Consider the following 24,506-nt stretch of genomic DNA (forward strand, 5'->3'; position numbering starts at 1 on the left):
GGAAGGCCATTGCAGGGAGGGATGCTGGGAGTTGTAGTCAGTAGCATCTGGGAATCCCTGTTCCAGCAAACGCTGATTCTGAGTGGGCTGTGTCATTCCCCCACCACCACCCCACGTTCATTAGTCATGAGGAAAGAGGAACAGGGTGCCGAAGTCCTAGACGATGACTGTTGGAAATCCTCCTTGGCCCCCTTACTGACCTCTAGCCTCCACTTCAGCTCCGGAGATTCACCAAGCAGTGCCCACACACACTGAAACCCATTTTTGCCCCCATGAGGGCTAGGAACTTGCTTTGCTTAAGAAGCGGCATTGTGTGCCCAATACCAAATCCTCTGCGTGTCTGCTGCACTCCACCCTGGCTATACATGTGTGGGGCGCTGGGATCAAGCCTGATCCTGGCGTTGCCCCGCCAGGTTGCCTGGGTTTTTGCCCTGGGCTACTAGTGAGGTAGAAAGTCACGAGAGCAGCCTTCAACCTTGGATCCCGGTTGTGTGTCTGGGCAGTACCTGATGACCCTCAGAGGAGGGGCTGAGTAGGGCTTTGGGACCCTGCAATTTATCTCTGTGACTTGCCCGGGGAAAAAACTTTGCAAAACTTTTGACTGATTTATCTGAATCCAGAAATCCAATCAGAAATCCAATCCACACCCATCGTGGTGGTGTGGTTAGAGCAGGGCTGCCTAACTTTTTTTTTTTTTAAACCACATTTTATATCCCGCTCTTCCTCCAAGGAGCCCAGAGCAGTGTACTACATACTTAGGTTTCTCCTCACAACAACCCTGTGAAGTAGGTTAGGCTGAGAGGGAAGGGACTGGCCCAGAGTCACCCAGCAAGTCTCATGGCTGAATGGGGATTTGAACTCGGGTCTCCTCGGTCCTAGTCCAGCACTACTACCACTACACCACAACCCATAATTCCTGGTTATTTGCCACTGTGGCTGGGGACGATGACAGCTGTAGTCCAAAAACAACGGCACAGCCCAACTGTCGCAGCCCTGGGTTGGAGTTTAGGACCCCGCAGGACCCAAATTCAAATCCCCCTTCAGCCATGAAAACTTACTAGGTGACACTGGGCACCAGAGTTTTTGTGAGGATAAACCTAACTGTGTACTATTACTACTACTATTATTACTACTACTACTACTACTACTACTACTACGGATATTTGTATACCGCTTTTCAACCCAAATTATCAAAGTGGTTCATGTAGAAAAATAAATATTGCATAAATAAGATATGGATAAATGAGATATCCTTTGGGGGGCCCCTGTCCCCAAAGGGTTCACGACCGAAAAAGAAACATAAGGCAGATATCAGCAACAGCCACTGGAGGGAGGCTGTGCTGGGGGTGGATAGGGCCAGTTGCTCTCCCCCTGCTAAATATAAGAGAATTGTCACTTCTAAAAGGGGTCTCTTTGCTCACTCATCAGTGTACAGTGCTCTGGGCTCCCTGGAAATGTAAAAGTGTGTGTGTGTGTGTTTGTTCGATTTCTATACTGCCCTACCAAAAATGGCTCAGGGCAAGTTACACAGAGAAATAACATACAAATAAGATGGCTCCCTTTCCCCAAAGGGCTCACAACAAAGGGTATCGCTTTCTTTGTGGCTTTGTGGCTTCCTTGCTGTGGTGACTTGTGCCCTTCTTAGCACCCCACATCCTGCATTCATCATCATCATCATCATCATCATCAACATCAACATCATCATCAATTTGATTTACAAAAACGGCTCAGGGCGGTTTACACAGGGAAATAACAAACAAATAAGATGGCTCTCTGTCCCCAAAGGGCTCACAATCTAAAAAAGAAAGATAAGATAGACATCAGCAAAAGCCACTGGAGGGATGCTGTGCTGGGGATGGAGAGGGCCAGTTGCTCTCTCCCTGCTCAATACAAGAGAATCACCATGTTAAAAGGTGCCTCTTGGCCAAGTTAGCAGGGGTCGTGACATCACGGGATGTGACACTCCATACTCCTATTGCGCATGCGCGACACCCCAGCAGTGAAGAGGAGGAAATAGCAGTGGTGAGGGGGAAATAGCGACGACACACACGCACACTGGTGGCCAGGCAGCAGCGGTGGGGCATCGGCTGGACGGGGGCACCCCCAGGAGGCCCCCGCCCCACATATGTGAAAAGTAATGCCTCCGATGTTGCCTGCAAGAAACATCCAGGGGTTTGGAAGGCCTCTTTCTCCCCCCGCCCCCCCCACTTCAGTCTGAATGCATCACTGACACAGTCTTCTCCCCCCCCGCCCCCCAGCTGCCGTGCCCTCTTTGTCACCATCGCAGGCCTGAAGCTTCTGCGCTGCTCCTTTTGCTGTTCCTCCCAGCAGTACGTCACGCTGGGCTTCACTGTTCTCTTCTTCCGGTTCGACTACAAGCACTTCTCCAAGGGCTTCCTCGCGGACTACTTCGTCATGTCCGTCCTCTTCAGCAAGGTGCGTGCCAGCCTGGACCTCGCCCCGATGCCCACGGAAGCGGCCCTCAGGGGCTGGAGATCCAGGGCAGGGCCCCAGATCTTGTGGGGCTGCAGCTCCCACCGGCCCCGCGACAGTGGCTTGGGTTCCTCCTGGGCACTGTTCCCTCTAAAAGGGATTCCCAGAGGTTGTTGACTATAACTCCCAGCATCCCCAGCTGCAGTGGCTGCTGGCTGGGGATTATGGGAGTTGTAGTCAGCAATGTCTGGGAATCCCTGAGGGAGCACGGCTGGATTGGGGACGGTGGGTGTTGCATTCCCACCAACTTTTTATTTATTTCTCTTTTTATTGGTATTAAAAATATATAAATTGCTTTTTACTTAAAACATTTATGGCACAAATGTATGCCACACCCCTCTAATACACGGCAGTTGGGGGGGGGCTCACAAAACCAGTAAAACAGATATTCCGTTTCTGGGTGTGAACACAGTATAACGCTAATAAAATGGATAAAAATCAATTGTAAACGACTCTGTTGAAATCACATTTAAAATGACAAGTTAAAAGGTAAGACCAGCAGATATAAAACGCAGATACAACGTTTAAAGCACCTCTCTAAAGGGATGGGTCTTGAGCTGCTCTGTAAGGACCCTGAGGGAGGAAGCCTGGTGGAGCTCTTTCGGCAGGCTGTTCCAGAGCTGAGGGGCCACAACCGAAAAGGCCCCATTCCTAGTCCCCGACTCAGTGTTGGAGGAACCTCTGCGCTGGGCCGTCTTCCCTCCCTCTGTGCTTTCTGGAAGAGGTTCTCTGAGCCCTGTTCCTTGAGACCAGGAAGGCAAGAAGTAGCAGTCTTCATTCCAGAAGCAACTCCAGAGGCTGTGGACAGAAACAGTCTGGGTCACGATTGGCCAATGGAGCCTCCATGTTCAAGAGCATGTTATCTCTGTTCTCCAATGCTATGGACAACAGCTCTGACCTGTGGGGCCGCATGTGTATACCTTTCTTCTTTCTCCTCCTGCTCTCCACTCCAGCTGTGGGATCTCTTGTACAAGCTGCGGTTCGTGCTCACCTACATCGCCCCCTGGCAGATCACGTGGGGCTCGGCTTTCCACGCCTTCGCTCAGCCTTTCGCCGTGCCTCGTATCCTTTTGCCGCTGCCAGGACTTTTCGGGGCGGAGAGGCTTCTCAGCCGCTGCGTGGTGTGAAGACAACGTTCCCTCTTTCCCCTCTGTACTCGCAAGACCCCCCCAGGGTCATCGGGTGCTCAGGGGTTCCCAGCCGGTGGTTCTCCAGAGGTTGCTGAACTACCACTCCCATCACCCCCAGCCACAGTACATTGTTGCTGTGGGTGATGGGAGTTGTGATCCACCGGCCCCTGAAGCACCACCGCTGGGGATCCGTCGGCACAGCTCCCGCAGGGCGTAGAGCCCAGCTTTCCTGGCTGTGGAGCCTGGAGGTGGATCCGGAACGAGATTCCAGGCCCAGAGCCGACCCAGCCCCCTCTGGCTCATCAGCCTCCCTGGAACCAGACAGTAGAGGCCTGTCTGGCAGTGTTGGGACCCTGGATCTCTGGGCAGTGGCAGTGCCCCCTCTCCCACCCCCCAGTCCCAGCTGGAGTGTTTTGCCGGTGCCCCCTTAACCCCCGCCTGCCCAGACTCGGCCATCCTCTTCGTCCAGGCCGTCCTCTCCGCTCTCTTCTCCACCCCTCTCAACCCGCTGCTGGGCAGTGCCGTCTTCATCATGTCCTACGCCCGCCCGGTCAAGTTCTGGGAACGGGACTACAAGTGAGTGGAGAGCCAAGGAGGGGCTTCCGAGGTGGGGAGGGAGTCCCCGGGGCGGGCGCTCTCTGGCCCCCAGAGCGCTTGGGGGGTGTATGAGGGCTAAGATCTGGTGTCTCTTTGCCGCTCTTCAGCACCAAGAGGGTCGACCACTCCAACACCCGGCTGGCCACGCAACTCGATCGCAACCCAGGTAGGTTTCCAGAAGGTGCGGCGGTGCCTGCGATGGTAGAGATGCCGTAAAGTCCCTGCTCACTGGCCAAGGAGGCACCTTCTCAAAGTGTTGATTGTCTCTCCTGAGCAGGGGGGGAGCAACTGGCCCTATCCGTCCCCAGCACAGCATTCCTCCAGTGGCTGTTGCCGGGGATCTGTCTGACATTTTGTGTTGAAAAACAGCATCTAGCTATTCTTAATGGTAGAAGTAGTCTACCAGGGAAGGACGTGCTGCATGCAAGGGACCCTGGAGGGCTTCTGGTCCCCGCTCAGTGCAAGGGTCTGCTCAATGCACATGCACCTTATGTGCAGGAGCTGACGACAACAACTTGAACTCCATCTTCTACGAACACCTGACGCGCTCCCTGCAGCACACGCTCTGCGGGGACCTGCTGCTGGGCCGGTGGGGCAACTACGCCACGGGCGACTGCTTCATCCTGGCCTCGGACTACTTGAACGCCCTGGTGCACCTCATCGAGATCGGGAACGGCCTGGTCACCTTCCAGCTGCGAGGCCTCGAGTTCCGCGGTGAGTTTCCGCTGGTGGCGGCGAAGGGGAGGCCCACGCGAGGGGAGGGAGGGCGGGCAGCGGAAGCGTCCCGGGATTCCTCGCTCGTGTCGGAGGAAGTTTCCTTGTACCGCGTCGGACCCTCGATCCGTCTTGCTCAGTATTGTCTATGCTGACTGGCAGTGACTTAATAAACTGGCCGCAGCTTCTCCAAGGCTTCAGGCAGGGAAAACCGCCTTATACTGAGTTGGGCCGTTGGTCCTCCAGCATAGCCCACGCTGACTGTCGGTGGCTTTCCGAGGTTTCGGGCTGGAGAGTCCTCCAGCTCTCGCTGAAGAAGCTAGAAACGGAACCTGGGGGCCTTCTGCCTTTCCGAGCCAAAGTCCTGCCACTGATCTACGGCCCCAGCGGACTGTTCTCCCAGGTCAAGGCTCCTCCAAATGCAAGCCAGGGCACACCCTGCTTAGCAGAGGGGAGAGTCTGTGCTTGCTGCCTCAAGCCCAGCTCTCCTCCCTGGCCTGGATGGAGAAGCTCAGAAGCACAGCCCTGCCGGATCAGGCCCCAAAAGGCCCATCTAGTCCACTCTCCTGTTTCACACAGCGGCCCACCAGATGCCCCTGAGAAGCCCACAGGCAAGAGGTTTGGGTGTGCCCTCCCTCCTGCTGTGGCTCCCCTGCAACTGGGATTGAGAGGCATCCTGCCTCCGAGGCTGGAGGCCACTAGCCACCCGGCTAGTAGCCCTTGACAGGCCTGTCCTCCGTGGATTTCTCGAAGCCCCCTTTCAAGCCATGCCAGCTTTTCTCGGGGCCATCGCCACATCCCATGGCAGGCTCGTTCACAGGTGAACTTGCATTTGGGGGTCCACTAGCCCCTGCCTGCCTCTCAGTCTGTGGACTGCCCTCTCCCTGCCCCCCCCAGGGACCTACTGCCAGCAGCGCGAGGTGGAGGCCATCACGGAGGGCGTGGAGGAAGACGAGGGCTGCTGCTGCTGCGAGCCGGGCCACCTGCCCCGCATGCTGAGCTTCAACGCGGCCTTCGGGCAGCGCTGGCTGGCCTGGGAGGTGGCGGCCACCAAGTACGTCCTGGAGGGCTACAGCATCAGCGACAACAACGCGGCCTCCATGCTCCAGGTCTTTGACCTGCGGAAGATCCTCATCACGTACTACGTTAAGGTGAGGCCCGGAGGGTATTGGCCCATCGGAACCCTTGGATGGTCTTGGTTGTTGCAAGGGCCCCAGGTGTGTGTGTGGGGGGGGTCAGGGGTGGGCCCCCATCCACCTGTCGCCTGTGGCCAAGGCCGAGTACTCTGCACAGGCCCCCTGGCACCAATCGGAGATGACCCACTGCCCGGTGGTGCATTTTGCCCAGCTCCAGGGGGCTCCTTGAAGGGAGGCGGAGCCCTTTTGAGCCACCTCGCAAGGTGGGCGCAGAGTACTGGGAAGTGTAGCCCTCCCCAGGGCTTTTCTGCTCGAGGAGGGGAGGGCTCTGGCTCTCTGACAGCCCTGAGAGTTGCACAGGACAGGTCAGCGCACGGCAGGCTTTTCGCCAAAATCTTTTCACGCCCGCTTGGAAGATCGTTGCCTCGTCATGTCCTTCCACTCAGACCGGGGTCCCCCACCTGTGGTGCTCCCGATGTTGCTGAACTACAACTCCCATCATCCCCAGCTACAGTTTATTGCGGCGGGATCATGGGAATTGAGCAGCATCGGGAGGTGGCACAGGTTGGGAACCCCTGCTCCGAGGAGCTTGTGGTGGCGATGGAGGTGTGTGTTTCTTGTGTTTCTTGCTTGATCCACACAACCTGTGAAGTAGGCAGCTTAGGCTGGGAGGGAAGGGCTGGCCCAGGGTGGGTGGGTGGCTACCTCCGGGCTCTGGGTCTCTGATGTGGACGGTCCCAATCGGCAACGACTCCACCCACGGCGTTGAACTGACGGATTGAAATCCATGCTCTGCAGAAAGATACAAAGGGAATAAAATGACCTTGAAATGATCCAGCTTATACTGGTCTGGAAATCCAGCTAGCTTGTGTGCAGGCTACCTCTCCCCCCCCCCCCTTTTTAAAGCTTTATGTCCTAGACCAGGGGTTCTCAAGCTCGGATCCCCAGATGCTGTGAGACTACAACTCCCATCATCCCCAGCTGCAATGGCTGAAAGGATTGCAGCTGGGGATAATGGGACGTAGTCCCAATGTGTCTGGGGATGGCGGGAGTTGTCCAGCAACATTTGAGGACCCACGTTTGAGAACTTATTATTTATTTGTTTATTTATTAGATTTTTATACCGCCCTTCCCAAAATGGCCCAGGGTGGTTCACAGCATGATAAAAACAATTAAAACAAGTTAACAATTAAAACTGAACTATTAAAACTCAATAAAACCAATTAAACTGGAAATCAGGGCAACAATTTAAAACAATTAGTCAATCATTTAAAACCCTGGAAGGCCAGGTCAAACAGATAGGTTTTAAGGGCTCTCCTGAAGGACAGCAGTGATCTCAAATTACAAATTTCTGCCTTGGCCCCACTTTCCCCTCGAATCCTCAGCCTCCAAATCTCTTTCCTTCCAGCTGCCTTGCGCTCCCCTGTCCCTGTGCCAAAGCCCTTCTCCCCGCATCCCCAACCTTTTCCTTCCCTCACAGAAAATGTGCTGTTTGTCAGCATTCCATGGCTGACCTTTTTGTCTCAAAAGGTTAAAATTGTTTGAACTCTAGAGCAGTGGAGCAGAGGTTTGTGCACTTGGAGTCTAGAAAACAGCGAAATGTTGTGTGATGCCAAGTCTAACCTTCTCTTCTCTTCTCTTCTCTTCTCTTCTCTTCTCTTCTCTTCTCTTCTCTTCTCTTCTCTTCTCTTCTCTTCTCTTCCCACCACCACCACCACCACACGGACAGAGCATCATTTACTACGTGACTTGCTCCCCCAAGCTGGAGGAGTGGTTGGGCAGCGAGGGCATCCAGGAGGCCCTGAGACCGTGCACCTCTCTCAACTACGCCGACAGCGACCCCACCTTCAACCTCAACATCGATGAGGACTACGACCACCGCATGGCGGGGATCACCCTGGCTTCCTTCTGCAACATCTACCTCGACTGGATCCAGTACTGTGCTGGGCGGAGGGAAAAGGTGGGCCCCGGGCAGGAGGGGGCGACAGGACTGGAGAAGAGAGCAGGGTTAGTTAGGGTCTCTCAGACACACAAGGCGGTGCCTGACGCCAGCCCAGAGATGTGGATTTTCTGGGGAAGTTTAAATAGGGGGGAAAAATTCCTGGAAAACCCCCATGAGGTTTTCCCTTGTCGTTTTATCCTGCAGTATTTTATTTTATTTATCCTCAGTTCTTAGCTTTTTAAATAACTCTTAATATGAAACTTGCTTCTGATGGTGGTTTTAGTCTGGGCTTTTCACTTGTTTACTTAATTCGGTTAATTCTATTAGTTCTGTTTTACATTGTATCTATTTTATTGTTGTGAGCAGCCCCGCGCAGTAGTGTACTGGAGGGGTGGGGTATAAATATTTTAAATGTATTGATTTTATTATATTTCTTTACTGCCCTATCCATCCAAAGGCTCCGGGCGGTGTACAAAAAACAATAACAAACAACCATTTAAAGCTGCCAGCCTAAAACAATATAAAAACAAATTTAAAACCCGTTTGAAAACGTTTAAGAACAATTCGACAACCTTGGAAGGCCAGGCCAAACAAGTTCTTAAGGCTCTTTTGAAGCCCAACAGTAAGCCCAAACTACACATTTATGCCAAGAGTGCATGCCACAGCCCTGAAGCAGCTGCAGAGAAGTCCCAGTTCTGAGTGGCCACCAGATGTGCCAGTGGTCTTGCTGGCAGCGTCTCTCCGAGGTTTCAGCCAGGGGTCTCTCCCAGCCCTACCTGGAGATGCTGCCGGAGATTGAACCTGAGACCTTCTGCATGCAAAGCAGATGCTCTGCCCCTGAGCAACGGCCTTAACCCCTCTATTTAGGAATCTAGGAAGCGGCCATATACTGAGTCAGACCCTTGGTCCATCTAGCTCAGTATTGTCTGCACAGACTGGCAGCGGCTTCTCCGAAGTTACAGGCAGGAGCCTCGGCCTTACCTGGAGATGCTGCCAGGGACTGCACCTGGGTCAAGGAGATGCTCTGCTCCTGAGCTGCAGCCACATCCTCTTTATCTGAGCCCTGGCTTAGATAAAGCCTGAGGACTAGCTACATGGCTTTCCTCTGAAGTTGTCCTCTTGGTTCTGAGCTCTTTGCCTTTCCTCGGAGATGGGTGCAAGCAGCTCCACACAAGGGAGGTAGAGACTGAGGTGGTGGTTGGGTCTCCGGGGAAGACCTCTCAGCTGCCCATGGCGCTTTTGGAATAGCCTCCCTCGGAGGCTCTAGAGAAGGCCAGGTGCGCATCTGTTTATTGATCTCCTGCCCTTCCTCCCAGGAGCTCAGGGGACACACGTGCTGCTTCTGCCCTCCTCGCACCCTCACAACAGCCCCGTGAGGTAGGCTAGGCTGAGAGGGTGGCTGGCCGCCGCTCACCCCAGTGAGCTGAGGTGGGGATTCGGACCCAAGTCTCCCCAGTCCTAAGTCCCGCACCTGAGCAGAGGGGCGTGCAGGCTTGCTCCCACTCCTTTCCCTTCACGCGTCCCGTCTCTCTTTTCCCCTCCCTGCAGCCATTGGACCGGGACTGGAACTCCCCTCTGGTCACCCTGTGCTTCGGCCTCTGCATCTTGGGGCGCCGGGCGCTGGGCACCGCCTCCCACAGCATGTCGGCCAGGTGAGATCCCCCCGCCCATCTGCCAAGCTCCCGGCTCCCACCCCTGCATGAAGAGCAGGCCACCTGCTAACCCCGGCCTCCTCCCGCACGACCCGCCTGTCTCTCTCTACAGCCTGGAGCCCTTCCTGTACGGCTTGCATGCGCTCTTCAAGGGCGACTTCCGGATCACCTCGCCTCGTGACGAGTGGGTCTTCGCCGACATGGATCTGCTGCACCATGTGGTGGCGCCCGGGGTGCGCATGTCCCTCAAGCTACACCAGGTAGGGGTGTGTGTGTGTGTCTCCCCCCCACCCCCGCGATAGCGGAAGTACGGTCGGAAGATTGGGGTGCGGCACCAGCAAAAACGGATACAAACTTCCCTGTGAAAGTAGGTTAGGCAGGAGGGGTGTTTCTCTCCTAGAAGCACGGAAGAAGTCGTGGCTGCCAACGGAGTCTGATCCTTGGTCCATCCAGCTCAGTCTTGCCTGCTTGGACTGGTAGCAGCTCTGCAGGGCGACCGGCAAAGGTCTTTCCCAGCCCTGCCTGGGGATTCAGGGGTTGGACTTTCACGTGGGGCAAATGTGGGAGCAGCTTCCTTTTGAGCATCGGGGGCTCTTTACTTTGGAAAAGAGGCGACTGCGGGGAGACATGGTCAAGGGGTCTGCAGTTATGCATGGAGTGGAGAGAGTGGGCAGGGAGAGCTTGTTCCTCCCTCTCTCACAACACCAGAACCAGGGGTCATCCCATCGAACGGAAGGTCGGGAAATTTAGGACCGACAAGAGGAAGTACTTTTTCACACAGCGCAGAATTAATCTATGGAATTCTCTGCCACAAGATGTGGTGATGACCACTAGCTTGGATAGCTTTAAAAGGGGCTTAGATTCATGGCGGAGAGGCCTATCAATGGCTACTAGTCTGATGGCTACAGGCCACCTCTAGCCTCAGAGGCAGGCTGCCTCTCATTCCCAGTTGCAGGGGAGCCACAGCAGGAGAGAGGGCATGCCCCTTCACCTCTTGCCTGTGGGCTTCTCAGGGGCATCTGGTGGGCCACTGTGTGAAACAGGATGCTGGACTAGATGGGCCTTCTTGGGCCTGATCCAGCAGGGCTGCTCTCATGTTCTTATATAAATGCTGTACCACTGAGCCTCCTAAGACTGACCCATAGGATGCTGCCTTTTACTGAGTCAGACCTTTGGTCCGTCTAGTTCAGACTTGTCCACACTGACCAGCAGCAGCTCTTCAGGCTGGAGCCTCTCTCAGCCCTACCCAGAGAGGCTGCCAGGAACTGAACTCAGGACCTTCTGCTCTCAAAGCCGCAGGAGTTCTGCCCCTGAGCTGCAGCCCCTGAGCTCTTGCTGACGCCTTCCCCAGGAGTGCAGGATGGGCTCTCCTTCCCGTCCCACTTTGCATCCACCGTGACGCTTTCACTTCTCCTCTCCAGGACCACTTCACCTCCCCGGACGAATACGACGACCCGGCGGTGCTGTACGACGCCATCACCTCCAACGAGGAGAAGATGGTGATCTCGCACGAAGGGGACCCGGCCTGGCGCAGCGCCATCCTCACCAACACCCCCGCCCTGCTGGCTCTGCGCCACGTGATGGACGATGCCAGCGACGAGTACAAAATCATCATGCTCAACAAGCGCTACCTCGGATTCCGGGTCATCAAGGTGGGCAAAGCCTCCGGGTCTTTGAAGGCCGTGGCGGCTTCCTTCTTGTAGGAACCTAGGAGACTGCCTTGCGCCAAACCAGACCCTTGGTGCCTCTCGCTCGGTATTTCCGACACTGACTGGCAGCAGCATTCTCCAGGGCTTCCGGCAGGAGTCTCTCTCCCAGCCCTACCTGGAGATGCTGCCAGGGACTGAACCTGGGACCTTCCCCATGCAAAGCAGGGGCTCTACCGCTAAGTTGCGGCTGCATCTCCAAGGAAGCTGCCTTATACCGCGTCAGAGCATTGGTCCCTCTAGCTCAGTATTGTCTGCACTGACTGGCAGCAGTTCTCTGAGGTTGCAGGAAGGCGTCTCTCCCAGCCCTACCTGGAGATGCTGCCCCGGGGAGTGAATCTGGGACCTTCCCCATGCAAAGCCTTGGGGAAGTCCTTTTGGTGTGTATGTGTGTCTCTCTCTCTCTCTCTCTCACATCAATGAATTTTTGCAGGCGCCCATGTGTTCCTTTTATGCACAGCAGCACCCAGAACGTGCCGCATTGGCGCAGGTGTCACATGCCCTTGGCTATCGGTGTGTTCTCTTCCAAGGTCCAATTGGAGGAGAGCTGCCCTTGTGGTAGCGAGCATGAATGGGCCCCTTTTGCTAAGCAGGGCCCATCTGGGTTTTTGCACTTGGCCAGGTGCCTGCATGTATTATTATTACATTTATATCCCGCTCTTCCTCCAAGGAGCCCAGAGTGGTGGGCTACATACTTAAGTTTCTCTTTCACAACAACCCTGTGAAATAGGTTAGGCTGAGAGAGAAGTGACTGGCCCAGAGTCACCCAGCAAGTCTCATGGCTGAATGGGGATTTGAACTCGGGTCTCCCTGGTCCTAGTCCGGCACTCTAGCGCTGTAAGTTCTTCGTCGTGTCTTCTGTGCCTTACACCTATGGGCTTACACTTCCCATCAACAGCTGGAGCCCCAAGGTGGCCTACCTGTGTCTTAAGGGATAAGCCCCGTAGCTCAGTGGAAGAGCATCTGCACGCTTGATGTTCAATCCCTGGCATCCTCTCGGTGGGAGAAACTGCTGCCTGCGGCCGTGGAGAGCTGCTGCCAGTCAGTGTAGAACAGCACTGAGCCAGGTGGACCAAGGGTCTGACTCAGTAAGAGGCGTCCGCAGCAACGTAACCAGGCGCTCGTGTTTTGAGCTTTTGGGCAGATGCCCCTCTGCCTGCCTCAGAGCCTGTGCCGCTGTCTCCCACCCCAGGTGAACCGGGAGTGCGTGCGGGGCCTGTGGGCCGGGCAGCAGCAGGAGCTGGTCTTCCTCCGGAACCGGAACCCCGAGCGGGGCAGCATCCAGAACGCCAAGCAGGCCCTGCGCAACATGATCAACTCCTCCTGCGACCAGCCCATCGGCTACCCCATCTACGTCTCGCCCCTCACCACCTCCTACGCCAGCAGCCACCCCCAGCTGCACTCGCTCTGGGGGGGCCCCGTCAGCCTGCACAACATCTCGGCTTGGTTCATCCGGAGCTGGGAGAGGTGAGCTGCTCGGGGCGTGGAGCAGGCAGGAGGGGAGATCGCCAGCCTCCCGGGCACCCAGACCGTGTTGGATCGCCACTCCCCGTCCCCTGCATCACTGGGCAAAGAGGCACCTTTTTAATGTGGTGATGCTCTTGTATTTCGCAGGGGGAGAGCAACTGGCCCTATCCACCCCCAGCACAGGACCTCCAGTGGCTGTTGCTGGTGTCTATCTGATTTTTCTTTTTAGATTGTGAGCCCTTTGGGGACAGGGAGCCATCTTATTTATTTGTTTGTTTCTCTATGTAAACTGCCCTGAGCCATTTTTGGAAGGGCAGTATAGAAATCGAATAAATGATAATAATAATAACCCTCCCTGCTTTCCAGGGGATGGTGGGAGTTGTAGTCCCACCAGATCTGGGACCCACGGTGGCTCAGAATACTGGAGCGCCAGGGACAGGACCTGGAGGGCGATCCCCAGAAACTGCTGAAGGCCATTTTGGCGGCGGGGGGTGATGGGAGTGGTCGTCCAACCTCTGGGACTCAAGCCTGGGAGCCCCAAGGCCGGGGATGGGAGTGGGGGGGAGGAGTTTCTTGGCAACCAGCCCAAGAAATCGGCAAGTTGTGGGGCAGGAGGTGCGTCCCCGCCCCACTCAGAATCTGCCCGCTCCTGTGCCCTCCAGGTTGCAGAAAGGCTGCGGGGCTGGCTGCAACAGCGGAGGGAACATCGAGGATTCGGACTGCGGCGGCGGCTCTTCCTCCCTCAGCAATAATCCCGCTGGGCACGGCTCTCAGGTTCCAGGCAGCACCGCCCACACAGCTTTGCCAGCGGTTGCAAACCCCGCGGAGCCTGGAGTCACGACCGCCCAGCCTCAGGCAGGTATGGAGGCCGGCTGCGCTCGGGGGCGGTTTCGGGGAGTGGCTGTGAGGCCGTTGCCAGGGTCCGAGGGAGGGAGGGAGGCGTCCTGGGAAGCAGGTGAGGACTCCCTCGGGACAGTCCCGTTCTTAAACCAGGGTGGAGAAAACCTGATGGGTCTGATTCTCTCAGTCGTGGTGGCGGCGTGGCAAGTGGGGCTCCCCACCTAGCCAAACCACGGAGAGGCAGGGCTTCACTCCTCAACTGGGAGCCAGTCCGGACAGGTCTCCTTCTGACCCTTAGAAGCCTTTTATTTCCCTTTATTATCCTCACTGTGTCAGCTACAGGGGGGAGGCACTCTGCGCATGCTCGATGTGACTTGGGGCTGGCCCCATCGGCACTACTCAGTGGTGGCACCCCGTCTGTGGAGTAGCCTCCCCAGGAATTTTTCTTTTCTTTTCAAGTTCCTGGAATTTTGCGTTGTCATTTGTTTACTGTGTTTTCTGTCTTTTTGATATTGTGTTGTGAAGTGCCCAGAGAACCACTTGTCATGGGACAGCTCACAAAGTTTCCTCCGACACATGGTGGTGCTTTGCTCTCTCCTCAGGTCTCGAGTCGGGCCTCCCTCCTCCGAGCCAGAGCTGGCTGGTCCAGCCCCAACCGGCCCCCTTGCTGAGCCAGGGTGACGGACGGCCCCTGCCCACCCCGGCTGCCTCCTGGCCTCCGGGCCCGCATTTCCTGGGCGGCCAGCTCTCCTGCGCCAGTTCCTTGGCGTCTGTGGCCGAGGGGACGGGACGTGCCCCTCTGCCTCTGCGCCCGGGCCTGGGCAACCCCTCGGCCTTCGCCTACGAGGGCCTCTGCGGCAAGTGGAGCCTGCCCAGCCGCAAGGGACTGAACGGGCTGGGAGCGGGCGACGGCGAGGCCCCTCCTGGAACGCCCCCCGCCGCCGGCACAAAAGAGAACTCTTCCTTATCATCTCCGCTGGGGACGACGGGCGTGGCGGGGAGCCCGAAGCCTCAGGTGCGTCCCTCTCCTTGGCCCTTTCTCTTTCAGTTTGTCAGCCGGCTCCAAAGTGTAGGCGCCCAACAACAAGCTCTCGACACAGGGTTTAAAAAACAAACAAACCAGACTTCGTGGCGGAAGCTGTGTGGGGTGTGGTGGGGTTTATAAGCGAGCTTCTCTTTATCCTCTTTGGAAGGAGCCTACTTTGAAAAGAAAGAGGGTTGCGTGGGGAAAGTTACTAGATAAGCTGGCCTCTGACTATCCTAGGCTAGGTGCCATGGTTACATTTCTAGGCGCCATGGCTCCCTGGCGCCTGGGATTGGTCAAGCCCTGATATAGCTTGCTTTCTCCTTCCAGCCCCACAGATCCACTGCACTGTCCTGCCCTCCCTCCGGCTCAGAACAGTCCCCTTCTTCCGCCTCCCCACACTCTGCCCCATTGTTCCTGCCCTCTTTGTCCTATTTTGTCTCCTTCCTACCTCAAAAGCACAGGTGGGGAATCATTCTTCTGCTCCTACACTCTTCCGGGTTTCTAAACAAGCCACCTTCTTCCCATGTATGCATCTCATAATTACAAAGTGTGCCATCGGGTCGGTATTGACTCCTGGCAACCACAAACTTATGTGGTTGTCTTTGGTAGAATACAGGAGGGGTTGACCATTGCCATATCTCGCCCAGTATGAGATGATGCCTTTCAGCATCTTCCTATATCCCTGCTGCCTGATAGAAGTGTTCCCCATAGTCTGGGAAACATACCAGTGGGGATTCAAACCGGAACTTCTGGCTTGCTAGTCAAGTCATTTCCCTGCTTTGCCTTTAGGTGGCATGTTTTCATAATTGTATCCCCTCTTTATTTATTGATCCAGTAATGTCAACCACCTTTTAATACTGTAATTCGCTTTGGGGCTACCACAAAAAGTGGCTTATATGTTTTAAAAGCAATACATACCCCAGCTTAAATGTTAAAAAGGGTTTTCAAGGCCAGAGGTTCTCACACTGGCCCCTCCAGAGGTTGGACTACCATGCCCATCATCCCCCTTGGCCATTGTACTGGGGAATGATGGGAGTTGTAGCCCTCCAACAGCCATGGGCCTGAGTGTGAGAGCCCCTGTTCCAGGTGATGCACACAAATGAAGATGAAGAATATTATATAGCACAGCCCCAATAAGACTGAGAGTTTTAAAAGTGCTGTGAATAAAGACAGCCTCAAACAATTTTTTTTTTAACTGAATGTGGTCAAAGCCTAACGTCCTGTGTCACCCTAAAGGCTGGCACATTTGTAGCAGAAGCCTTGTGTCCAAATCACAGGAAGTAATTGTTCCATCCTATTCCACACTGGCCAGACCCCTCTTGGGGTCCTGTGTTCTTGGCCCTGAGTTCTAAAAAGGATGCCGATAAACTGGAACGGTTGAAGGAGCCAAATAGGTTTAGCCTGGAGAAGAGGCGACACGGCAGCCGTCTTCAAATATCTGAATGGTTGTCACGGTGGTGGTGGTCAGCGGGGGTGGTGGATTAGTCGTCCATTGCTCCTGAGGGCAGGACTAGAACCCAGGGGTTGAAATTGCATGGAGGCAGACTTGGCGTAGCCATTGGGGGGTGGGAATCCCTAACTGTACGAGCTGTTAGACAGTGGAACTCTCTGCCACATGCAGTGGCAGGCTCTCCTTTACTGGAGATTATTTATTTATTTATTTATTTTATTTTATTTCTATGCCGCCCTTCCAAAAATGGCTCAAGGCAGTTTACACAGAGAAAATAATAATAATAATAATAATAATAATAATAATAATAATAATAATAATAGATTCCCAAACAGTGGTTGGACAGGTGTCGGTCAGAAATGCTGTAGCACTGCAGCGTCTTGGACTAACCGATCTCCAAGCTCCCTTCCAGCACTGAAATTGTGTCATTCTTAAGCTTTCATGGACTAGAGCCCACTTCATCAGATGCACAGTCTTGGCAACTACATGACTGTGCATGAGATTGTGTATTTTCTTACATGCGCGCGCGCGCGCACACACACACACACACACACACACACTCCCCTTTTCTAGCTTTGCTTGCTTAATTCCCACCTGTGGTGGAAAAGGGAACTTGCCGTGATAAATTAGTCCTGACGAAGATAACTGGGTCATTACTAGGTCTTTGTGGCCTGACCCCCAGCACAGGTTGCCCCGCCCCTCGCCAGGTGGTTCTCCCAGCATGGCTGTCCTCTTTAGCTCACTGATCCAATTAGTGCTGAACGGGGAGCCATTAAGCCGTCTCCTCCCTCCACCCCCCCCACTTGTAACAGCAGGGAAGGGGGAGTTGGGAGGGGGCTGTGCTGGTTATTAGTGCTGTGTTACTTTTCAAGAGGTGTGTGGGGGGGAGATTCCTGCTCTCTGCCCCCCCCCCCCCAATGATTCCCTTTCCAGGCTCCTTTTTGAGATCTAGGTTTATGGGCCTCTCCTTATGCCTCAGCCCCAGCTTTCTTTTGTGTTGTGTGTGTCCCCCCCACCCCCCAAATAGAAACATGATGCTGCACTATATATTCTGCTGGGTGGGGCGATGGAGTCCTCGCACCGTGGGGGCGCCCCCTGCCTTGCATGTAGAAAGGTCTCAGATTCAATCCCATGCAGCCTTTCCAGTAAAGGCTGGGGAAGACTCCTGCTGGAAAACTGGGGAGTGCTGCTACCGGTCTGTGCAGACAATCCTGAGCCAGATGGACCAAGGGTCTGACTCAGCAGAAAGCAGCTGCCTGTGTTCATCAGCAGCACCTGCGGCTTAGTGGTAGAGCATTTGCCTGGCATGCAAAAGGTCCCAGATCCAAGCCCTGCAGCTCCTGCCTTAAACCTTAGAGGGCTGCTGCCAATCAGTGCTGACAACATGGGAGCTGTGTGGACTGACTTGGTATAAGGCAGCTTCCTACTTGACCTAGAAGGAAGGCCCAACTCCCTTCTCACCCTAAAATGGCATGATACGGTCTGAATTTCTGCACCCCCATAATTTATAGATCAATCAATCGCTCCAGCAGCTAGAACCTGGATTTTTTTTACAAGGGCCAAGGTCAGTGCTAGAGGCCGCCGTCCCCACCTCTGGCCGTAATAACATTTGTGCAGGCAGACCTTGGATGCAAGCAGGTGAACATACATAGGGACATAGGAAGCTGCCATATACTGAGTCAGACCATTGGTCTATCTAGCTCAGTATTGTCTTCACAGACTGGCAGCGGCTTCTCCGAGGTTGCAGGCAGGCGTCTCTCTCAGCCAGGGAGGGAACTTGGGACCTTCTGCTCTTCCCAGAGCGGCTCCATCCCTAAGGGGAAGATCTTCCAGTGCTCACACATCAAGTCTCCAGGGCGGACTCTGCTTAGCTAAGGGGACAAGGCGTGCTTGCTACCCCCAGACCAGTTCTCCCACCTCTCCATAACCCAGCCTCTCCCTCCCCTTGCGAGAGACTAACGCGGAGATCTTTTTCTCCCTGGCAGCAGCAGCAGCCGCCGCCACCCACCCCGGAAGGCGCCAGCGACTCGACCCCGTTGCCTGCAGAGACGCCAGCGCTGCCCCGAGGCGCCTGCCCCCTTCCTGAGCCGGCTCCCGTGGTGGCCGAGTGGGGGCGCCAGCGGGAGGAAGAGGAGAGCCCCGTGGCTGTGCAGCCACTCCTGGACCATCAATACTGAGCGGGTGGGGAGCACTTCATGGCCTACCAAATCACGGGCTGGTCCCGTCCTGACTCTTCCTTCCACCTTCCCTTGGCCCCCTTTCAGAAGCAAAAAGACACTTTCCAGCCCCTCTCTCCCTCCTTCAGGACCATGGACAGCAATAAGGGGAGTGGGGGCTCCTCCTCCGTGCCCGCTGCAGCCTTCTGGGTTTCTGGGGACCTTGCAGGGGGGAGGAGAACCCCATGCACTGCCCCCTCTCCCCACCCCTGCTTCCCCAGACCCAGCTTGGACACCACTCAAGGAGATTTCTTTTTCTGCCGCCGCCGCCGCCGTCCCGGGCGGGGGCTTAAGGACCTCTTTTTATTTTATTTTAATTTTTTTTCCCCTTGCCCTTCCCATTCTCCTGGTTCCTGGATTTCAGTTGGTATAAAAAATAAAAATGCAGGGAACAAAAAAAAAACAACAAAAAAAACCAACCACAAAGAACCCAAAAGGTGTCCACAACTCGCTCTGTGCTGTGTTTTGAAAATGGGAGGGAAGGTGGTTGGGGCTCACACAAGTGTCGATGGGAGAGACGGGTGGTTTGGGTGCTCCCCTCACCCCTTCTGTTCGGAGCAAAGTTGCTCGGCTTCCTTGGCCGAGCCAAATAATCTGTGGTCACATAAGCCAGGCGTGGATTTCTTCTAGGGCCAGCCAACCAGAGGCTGGCCTGTGGTTCTTCGACAACAACTCCACTCATTCCCCATCCCCAACTGATTGCAGCATGAGGTGAAGGGAGTTGGGAGTCTAGCAAGAGCTGGCGAGGACCCTTTTCCCAAGAGGGCTAATTTGGGGGGAAAGGGCCCACGTTCTCTTCCTGCCGGGTGTGGCGCTTAGAGAGGGGAGAGGTTGAGGTAAAACTCTGTGGGAGCTGCGCCTTGGAATCCTGCTCGCCAGGAGCACCGGAAGGCTTCGGGGCCCGAGGCCTGGAATGTGTAACTGCTGCTTGGGTGGGAGAAAGAGCCAGAGAGCTGCCCCCCGGAAGGCCTTTGGTGGAATGGTTGCTGAGGAGTGGGGTAGAAGGGTAGTGAATGCTTCAGCTCCCGTCTCTGTGGGTTTGGGGAGGGGAGAGGGGCCTGGCTTCCCTCCCTGCTGCTTATCCTCTCTTGCTCTTAGTGGTTGGTGCTCTCTATGAAGGGCTGGAGGGAGGGTGTCCTAGGCCCTGCCTTGCTGTGTAGTGGCTAGAGTGCTGGACTAGGACCAGGGAGACCCGAGTTCAAATCCCCATTCAGCCATGAAACTAGCTGGCTGGCTCTGGGCTGCCAGTCACTTCTCTCTCAGCCCAACCTACTTCACAGGGTTGTTGTGAGGAGAAACTCAAGTATGTAGTACACTGCTCTGGGCTCCTTGGAGGAAGAGTGGGATATAAATATTATTATTAATAATAATAATAGGCTGGAATGGGAGGAAAGAAAGGTGCAGGGGTGGGCAAACTGGGACCTCCAGTTGCTGTTGAACTACAACTCCCAGCATCCCCAGCCTCTGTGCTGGGAGTCGTGATTCAACAAGAGTTGGAGGGCCCACTTTGCCCATCCCTGGATTAGAGGCTGTGAGGGTTGCCTCTTGGGGGCCTGAAGAATGCAATAATGCGGGTGTGTCTTTAATCGCGGAAGGGCTGGGGGTAAGCGCTTGGACACCGTCCCCTCACGCAGAGGGGAGGGGAGGGTCCTTTGACTTGCGGCACTCTGCACGTGCTAAGAGGCGCACTCGCCGCCTGCCGGGGAATTGAGGCGGCTCACGAGGTCCGCGGAAGGGCCGCTTCCCTTCCTCCCGCTTTGTGCGTCCTCCTCTCCGGCCGTGTGACGCCTCCGAGCGACCCCTCCCTCTTCCCACCCCCCCAATCTGGGTCTCTCTCCGCCCTCCATCGCGAGGAGGGTGGAGCCAGGGCGGTAGGGAGCGGGCGGGCGCCCGGCCCGGGAGGGGACACGCGGGGTGCGCGGCGGCGTCCGAGCGGCCGGCCGGCCTTGCAGAGGTAGGAATTGGGGCGGGCTGGCGAGCCGAGCGCCGTCATGCGCTGCGCGGCACGTGGATCGGGGCTCCAGGCGGGATGTGTGGGGGGCGGTCATCGGTCTGGTGGTGGGGAGGGTGCTGAGACACCTCTCGCCGCCGCCGTTTCTAGGCTGGGGGGGGGGGCTGCAGCGGGCAGAGAGGGGGTGCCGGGATGGGGAGAGGCGCTGGAGCCTCTCCAAAGCTGGGGCTGGAAAACCTGAGGAGGAGGAGGAGGGAGGGCTGGGCAGGGATTGCCGGGCTGGAAAGAAGAGGTCCTCGCCGGGAGAAGCCTTTGCAGGACATCCTTCCTCCCCCGCGGGGTGGGCGCGCGCGCGCGCGCACAACCCCCACCCCAAACGCGTGCGCGCCAAAGCGCGCAGCGGAGAGGGGCTCTCTGGAGGCGCGGCGGCGGTGCGCGCTGCAAGGTGACAGCCGCCTCGCCCTCCCGCTTCGAGCGACCCGCTTAATCAGTGCCTGGCCACGCGCGCTCCCTCCGCGCACAACCTGCCGCAAGAACAGCGCGCGGGCACGCGCGGCGCAGGGGCTGGCGCTCGCGCGCGAAGGTGCCCACGGCCCCCCACGGCTATTGTGTGACAAAAGGGCCTCTGCCCGGGCTGAGGTGAGACACCCAGGCGGGGCCCGAGCCCCAGAACCTATCAGTGGTGGTGGCTGTGGCTGCCGGGCGCATGGGAGGACGTGAGGAGGGAAGGGTTTCTGAGCATGTGCAGAGTGCCTTTCTTTGAGGGAGTGGTTCTCGGGCAGTTTGGCGCGGGCACCCCAGCACCGCTCTAGATAGGCACCATTCACGCGCGCACGCCCACACAAGCTCTGCTTTAAATTACTTCTGAGAGAAAACATAATATAATATAATAGCCTCTCCTGTAATACTGTCTTTCAAAGCTACTTATCATAAACCTAAAAATGTGGATCAGTGAAGCTCGGTGTCTAGTATTGGGGGAAAGCGGGGGGAGGGGGGGCTGAAGAGAGAGCCCGCCAGAACAGGGGTTCCCACCTCTCCAAGGCCCCTAGCTGTTGTACTACAACTCCCATCATCCCTAGCTGCAGTGGCTGAAGGTGGGCAATGGTGGGAGTTGTAGCCCAACATCTGGGGACCCAAGGTTGTGATCTAACCCCTGGTGTGGATGACTTGTTTTTAGGGGTGGGGGTCTTATCTTGAATATGAGGGTAGCAGGTACAACTCTGCATTCTCCTCAAGCCCTGATTTCTATTCTGTGCTTCCATTCACAAGATTGCCTGACACAGACTGTGTGCCCTGCTTTTTTTTTATTTTTTAAGTAATTGTTTCATTGGATGAAAAGGAGGGAAAAGAAATGTTATCTTATACCGAAACCTTGTTCTGTTGGTAGCCATGTATTCTATATGTTTTTTGATTAGCTGTCCTTAACCCTATGGGAGGAGAGCTGGTCTTGTGGTAGCAAGCATGAATTGTTCCCTTTGCTAAGCAGGGCCCACCCTGGTTTGCATTTGGATGGGAGACTCCATGTGTGAGCTCTGTAAGATCTTCCCCCTCAAGGGATGGGGCCGCTCTGGGCACCTGCATGCAGAAGGTTCCAAGTTCCCTCCCTGGCATCTCCAAAACAGGGCCCGAAAGAGCCTCCTGCCTGCAACCTTGGAGAAGCCGCTGCCAGTCTGTGTAGACAATACTGAGCTCGATCCACCAGTGACTCGGTAGAAGACAGCTTCGTAGGTTCCTAACCCTCTTCCGTTTCTGGGAAAGTTTTATTATTTGCTTATTTATTTATTTTAAAAATTTATACCCCGCCCATCCAGTGCACTACTGCTCGGGGCAGTTCACAACAATAAGATAGGCACAAGATACATTAATTAACTAAATTAAACAAACAAAGTTGTCAGGTTAAGAACCACAATCGTTATTAGGTTCAAATTAAAACTGAGAATTATAAAAAGCTAAAGTATCTGCCAGATAAACAACAACAACAAAAAATCCCGCCCGGTTCCCTATATCCAAGAGCCGATTGTCAAATACCAAAGGTGCCCAGAAGAGTGTTCTCTCCAACCGCTTCTCACTCTTTCCCCCTTTCCGAAGGTTCGCCAAAGTCCTAGCCTGAGCACTAGTGTGGAAAGGGCGTATAGCTGTTCTTTGTGGGCTGGGCTAGGGTTATGCTAAGAAGAGGGATGAAGTTAAAAGCTCTTATACGATGCAGGGATGGCAATGATTTAATTATTGATTTAATAACTGTTGGTCGGCCTCAGCAGAGTTCTGGGGAAGGGTGAGATACTCTGAACGTCGTGGCTGAAGTCCCGGCTAAATTGACTCAAGGAAGGCCAATTGAAATTTTAACAAACAGTCAGAAAGACAGGGAGCTGCCATATACTGAGTCAGACCATTGGTCCATCTAGTTCAGTCTTGTCTATGGACTGGCAGCAGCTCTCCAAGGTTTCAGGCAGGGGTCTTTCCCAGCCCTACTTGGAGATGCTGCCAGGGATCGAACTCAGGACCTTCTGCATGCCAAGCAGGGGGTCTGCCACTGAGCTACGGCCCCATCTTCATCAAGCATGCCTAACCTGCCCTTTTAATTTCCGTGGGACTTCTTGGAGTAAACTTAGTCAGGGCATCAGCCAGAGTTCTCACTCTCCCAGGGCAGGACCCACCAGAAAGTTCTCCTGCATGTGCTCTGTTGGGATCCGTTCTGATGCGCAGAAGCAGAAATCGCCTTGGTGGGTGATGCCCGCCATGACTTTGGCAAAAGCACATGTGTTGTGTGTGCTGCTTTTCCAAAGGTCATTTAAAGAGCGGAGTGCTGGTTTTAATCCGTGTTGGTGAACGGCCTTGGAGTCACCCTGGTATGAATGAATCCCGGCTGGAGTGAGCAGGCGGGTTTGCGGCGATGAAACTGAATCATCCCGGAAAAGGGTAGCAGGGCAGCCACCTTCTCGACAGATGTTGAGAAAGCACCCTGAGCAAAAAAAAAAGATCTTTAGAGTTGCAAAGGGCTGCTGAGCATTCTTGTGAACAGAGAGGCTGAAGCCAGGGGTTCTCAACGTTTGGTGCCCAGATATTGTTGGACTACAACTCCCATCATCCCTGCCACAGTGGGGGGGATGATGGGAGTTGTAGTCCAACAATTTCTGGGCATTCAGCATTGAGAAGCTGTGCTGTCAGTGACTCCACTGATAGTCAGAGGATGTTTTATTTATTTTTTAAATTCAAAATTAATTAGTCTGGTGTAGGAGGATGTGGTCTGAATGAAATGCTTCCTCATTCCTCCCTACAGATGGAGGAAGCCTCTGAGGATTTATGGAGTGGATCCACCCACTGCTTCCAGCTCATGCCTTCCTGGCAGGCACATTCCTCTCCTTCCAGATATCGGCAGATGTTGGCTGGCTAGCTTCCTTGTTACCAGGAGGAAAGAAAATGTCCTCTGCACAGGCTCAGAGTCGCTCTCGTCCTTAGTATTCCTTCAGACATTCAAGGGCTGACCCCTTGATGTTCAGAGTGTGCTCCACGGCTAGCTGTTCCCAGCATTAAAAGTATTAGCGTTAACAATCCTAGTACTACTACTAATATTATTAACATTTGGTATTGGTGTTCAGCACACTTCCCAGATATTAGCATAAGAACAACCCTGTAAGGTAGATCACTTTGCAGAGAGGAAGCCAAGCCTGAGGCAGAGGGACAGCTTGCCACTAGGTTAAGTAAAGTTGGACTTCCCAATTCAGTCTTCCACATCACAATCCTGTGCATGCTTATTGAGTAATTCCTGCCATGTCTGTCGGGATTTACTTCCTAGTCGGCATCTCTAGGACTGCAGCCTGTGTCGCTACGTTACACACATTAGAGGTGAATTACAAGTCTCCAGTAATTCAGAGACCTGTCTTTGTTTTAACAGCTTGATGGTCCTCTGTAGATGCGTCTGTTCTTCAAACCCAGACTTCCTGTGGCAGTCAGTTCCAGGGGACAACTGCATGTTGATGTTTTTTATTTTGGTGGACACAGCTTCTTCAGGCTGGTTATAAACTTTGCGGCTTCTGCGGTCTCCATTGTGTACTGAGCAATACAGTTTTGTGAAGGCACCGGAGATAACCAAGGGACAGCTCATGAGAGGATGGTGCTTATAACCCAGGCGGATGACGTAAAAGCCCCTCAGGTGGTGACTTGCATGTGCAAATGACCAGAGAGCGT

General features: G+C 54.8%; 2 protein-coding genes across 10 annotated transcripts in view; both read left to right on the forward strand.

Moving 5' to 3' along the window:
* PCNX3 (pecanex 3) overlaps positions 1–18,817 on the forward strand; it is a 46,819-nt gene extending 28,002 nt beyond the window's left edge. For all 3 annotated transcript variants that reach the window (XM_053278248.1, XM_053278246.1, XM_053278247.1), the window contains 14 exons: positions 2,259–2,436; positions 3,447–3,555; positions 4,070–4,199; positions 4,328–4,386; positions 4,719–4,934; positions 5,832–6,085; positions 7,800–8,030; positions 9,561–9,664; positions 9,777–9,924; positions 11,086–11,316; positions 12,563–12,837; positions 13,500–13,696; positions 14,280–14,692; positions 18,140–18,817. In XM_053278248.1, coding sequence (XP_053134223.1) covers positions 2,259–2,436; positions 3,447–3,555; positions 4,070–4,199; positions 4,328–4,386; positions 4,719–4,934; positions 5,832–6,085; positions 7,800–8,030; positions 9,561–9,664; positions 9,777–9,924; positions 11,086–11,316; positions 12,563–12,837; positions 13,500–13,696; positions 14,280–14,692; positions 18,140–18,331 — 2,737 coding nt within the window. In that variant the 3' untranslated portion in view covers positions 18,332–18,817. The remainder of the gene's footprint in view (positions 1–2,258; positions 2,437–3,446; positions 3,556–4,069; positions 4,200–4,327; positions 4,387–4,718; positions 4,935–5,831; positions 6,086–7,799; positions 8,031–9,560; positions 9,665–9,776; positions 9,925–11,085; positions 11,317–12,562; positions 12,838–13,499; positions 13,697–14,279; positions 14,693–18,139) is intronic.
* A 1,361-nt stretch (positions 18,818–20,178) lies between these two features.
* Positions 20,179–24,506, forward strand: part of SIPA1 (signal-induced proliferation-associated 1) — a 47,009-nt gene continuing 42,681 nt past the window's right edge. For 5 of the 7 annotated variants that reach the window (XM_053278258.1, XM_053278255.1, XM_053278252.1 and 2 more), the window contains exon 1: positions 20,179–20,324. The gene's annotated coding sequence lies outside the window, so the exon portion shown is untranslated. Of the gene's footprint in view, positions 20,325–20,625; positions 20,961–23,623; positions 23,855–24,506 lie in introns of those variants that run through there. The other 2 variants (XM_053278254.1, XM_053278256.1) reach the window with 2 other exon arrangements.

Source organism: Hemicordylus capensis, chromosome 14 (assembly GCF_027244095.1).
Source record: "Hemicordylus capensis ecotype Gifberg chromosome 14, rHemCap1.1.pri, whole genome shotgun sequence".
NCBI classification, from domain to species: domain Eukaryota; kingdom Metazoa; phylum Chordata; class Lepidosauria; order Squamata; family Cordylidae; genus Hemicordylus; species Hemicordylus capensis.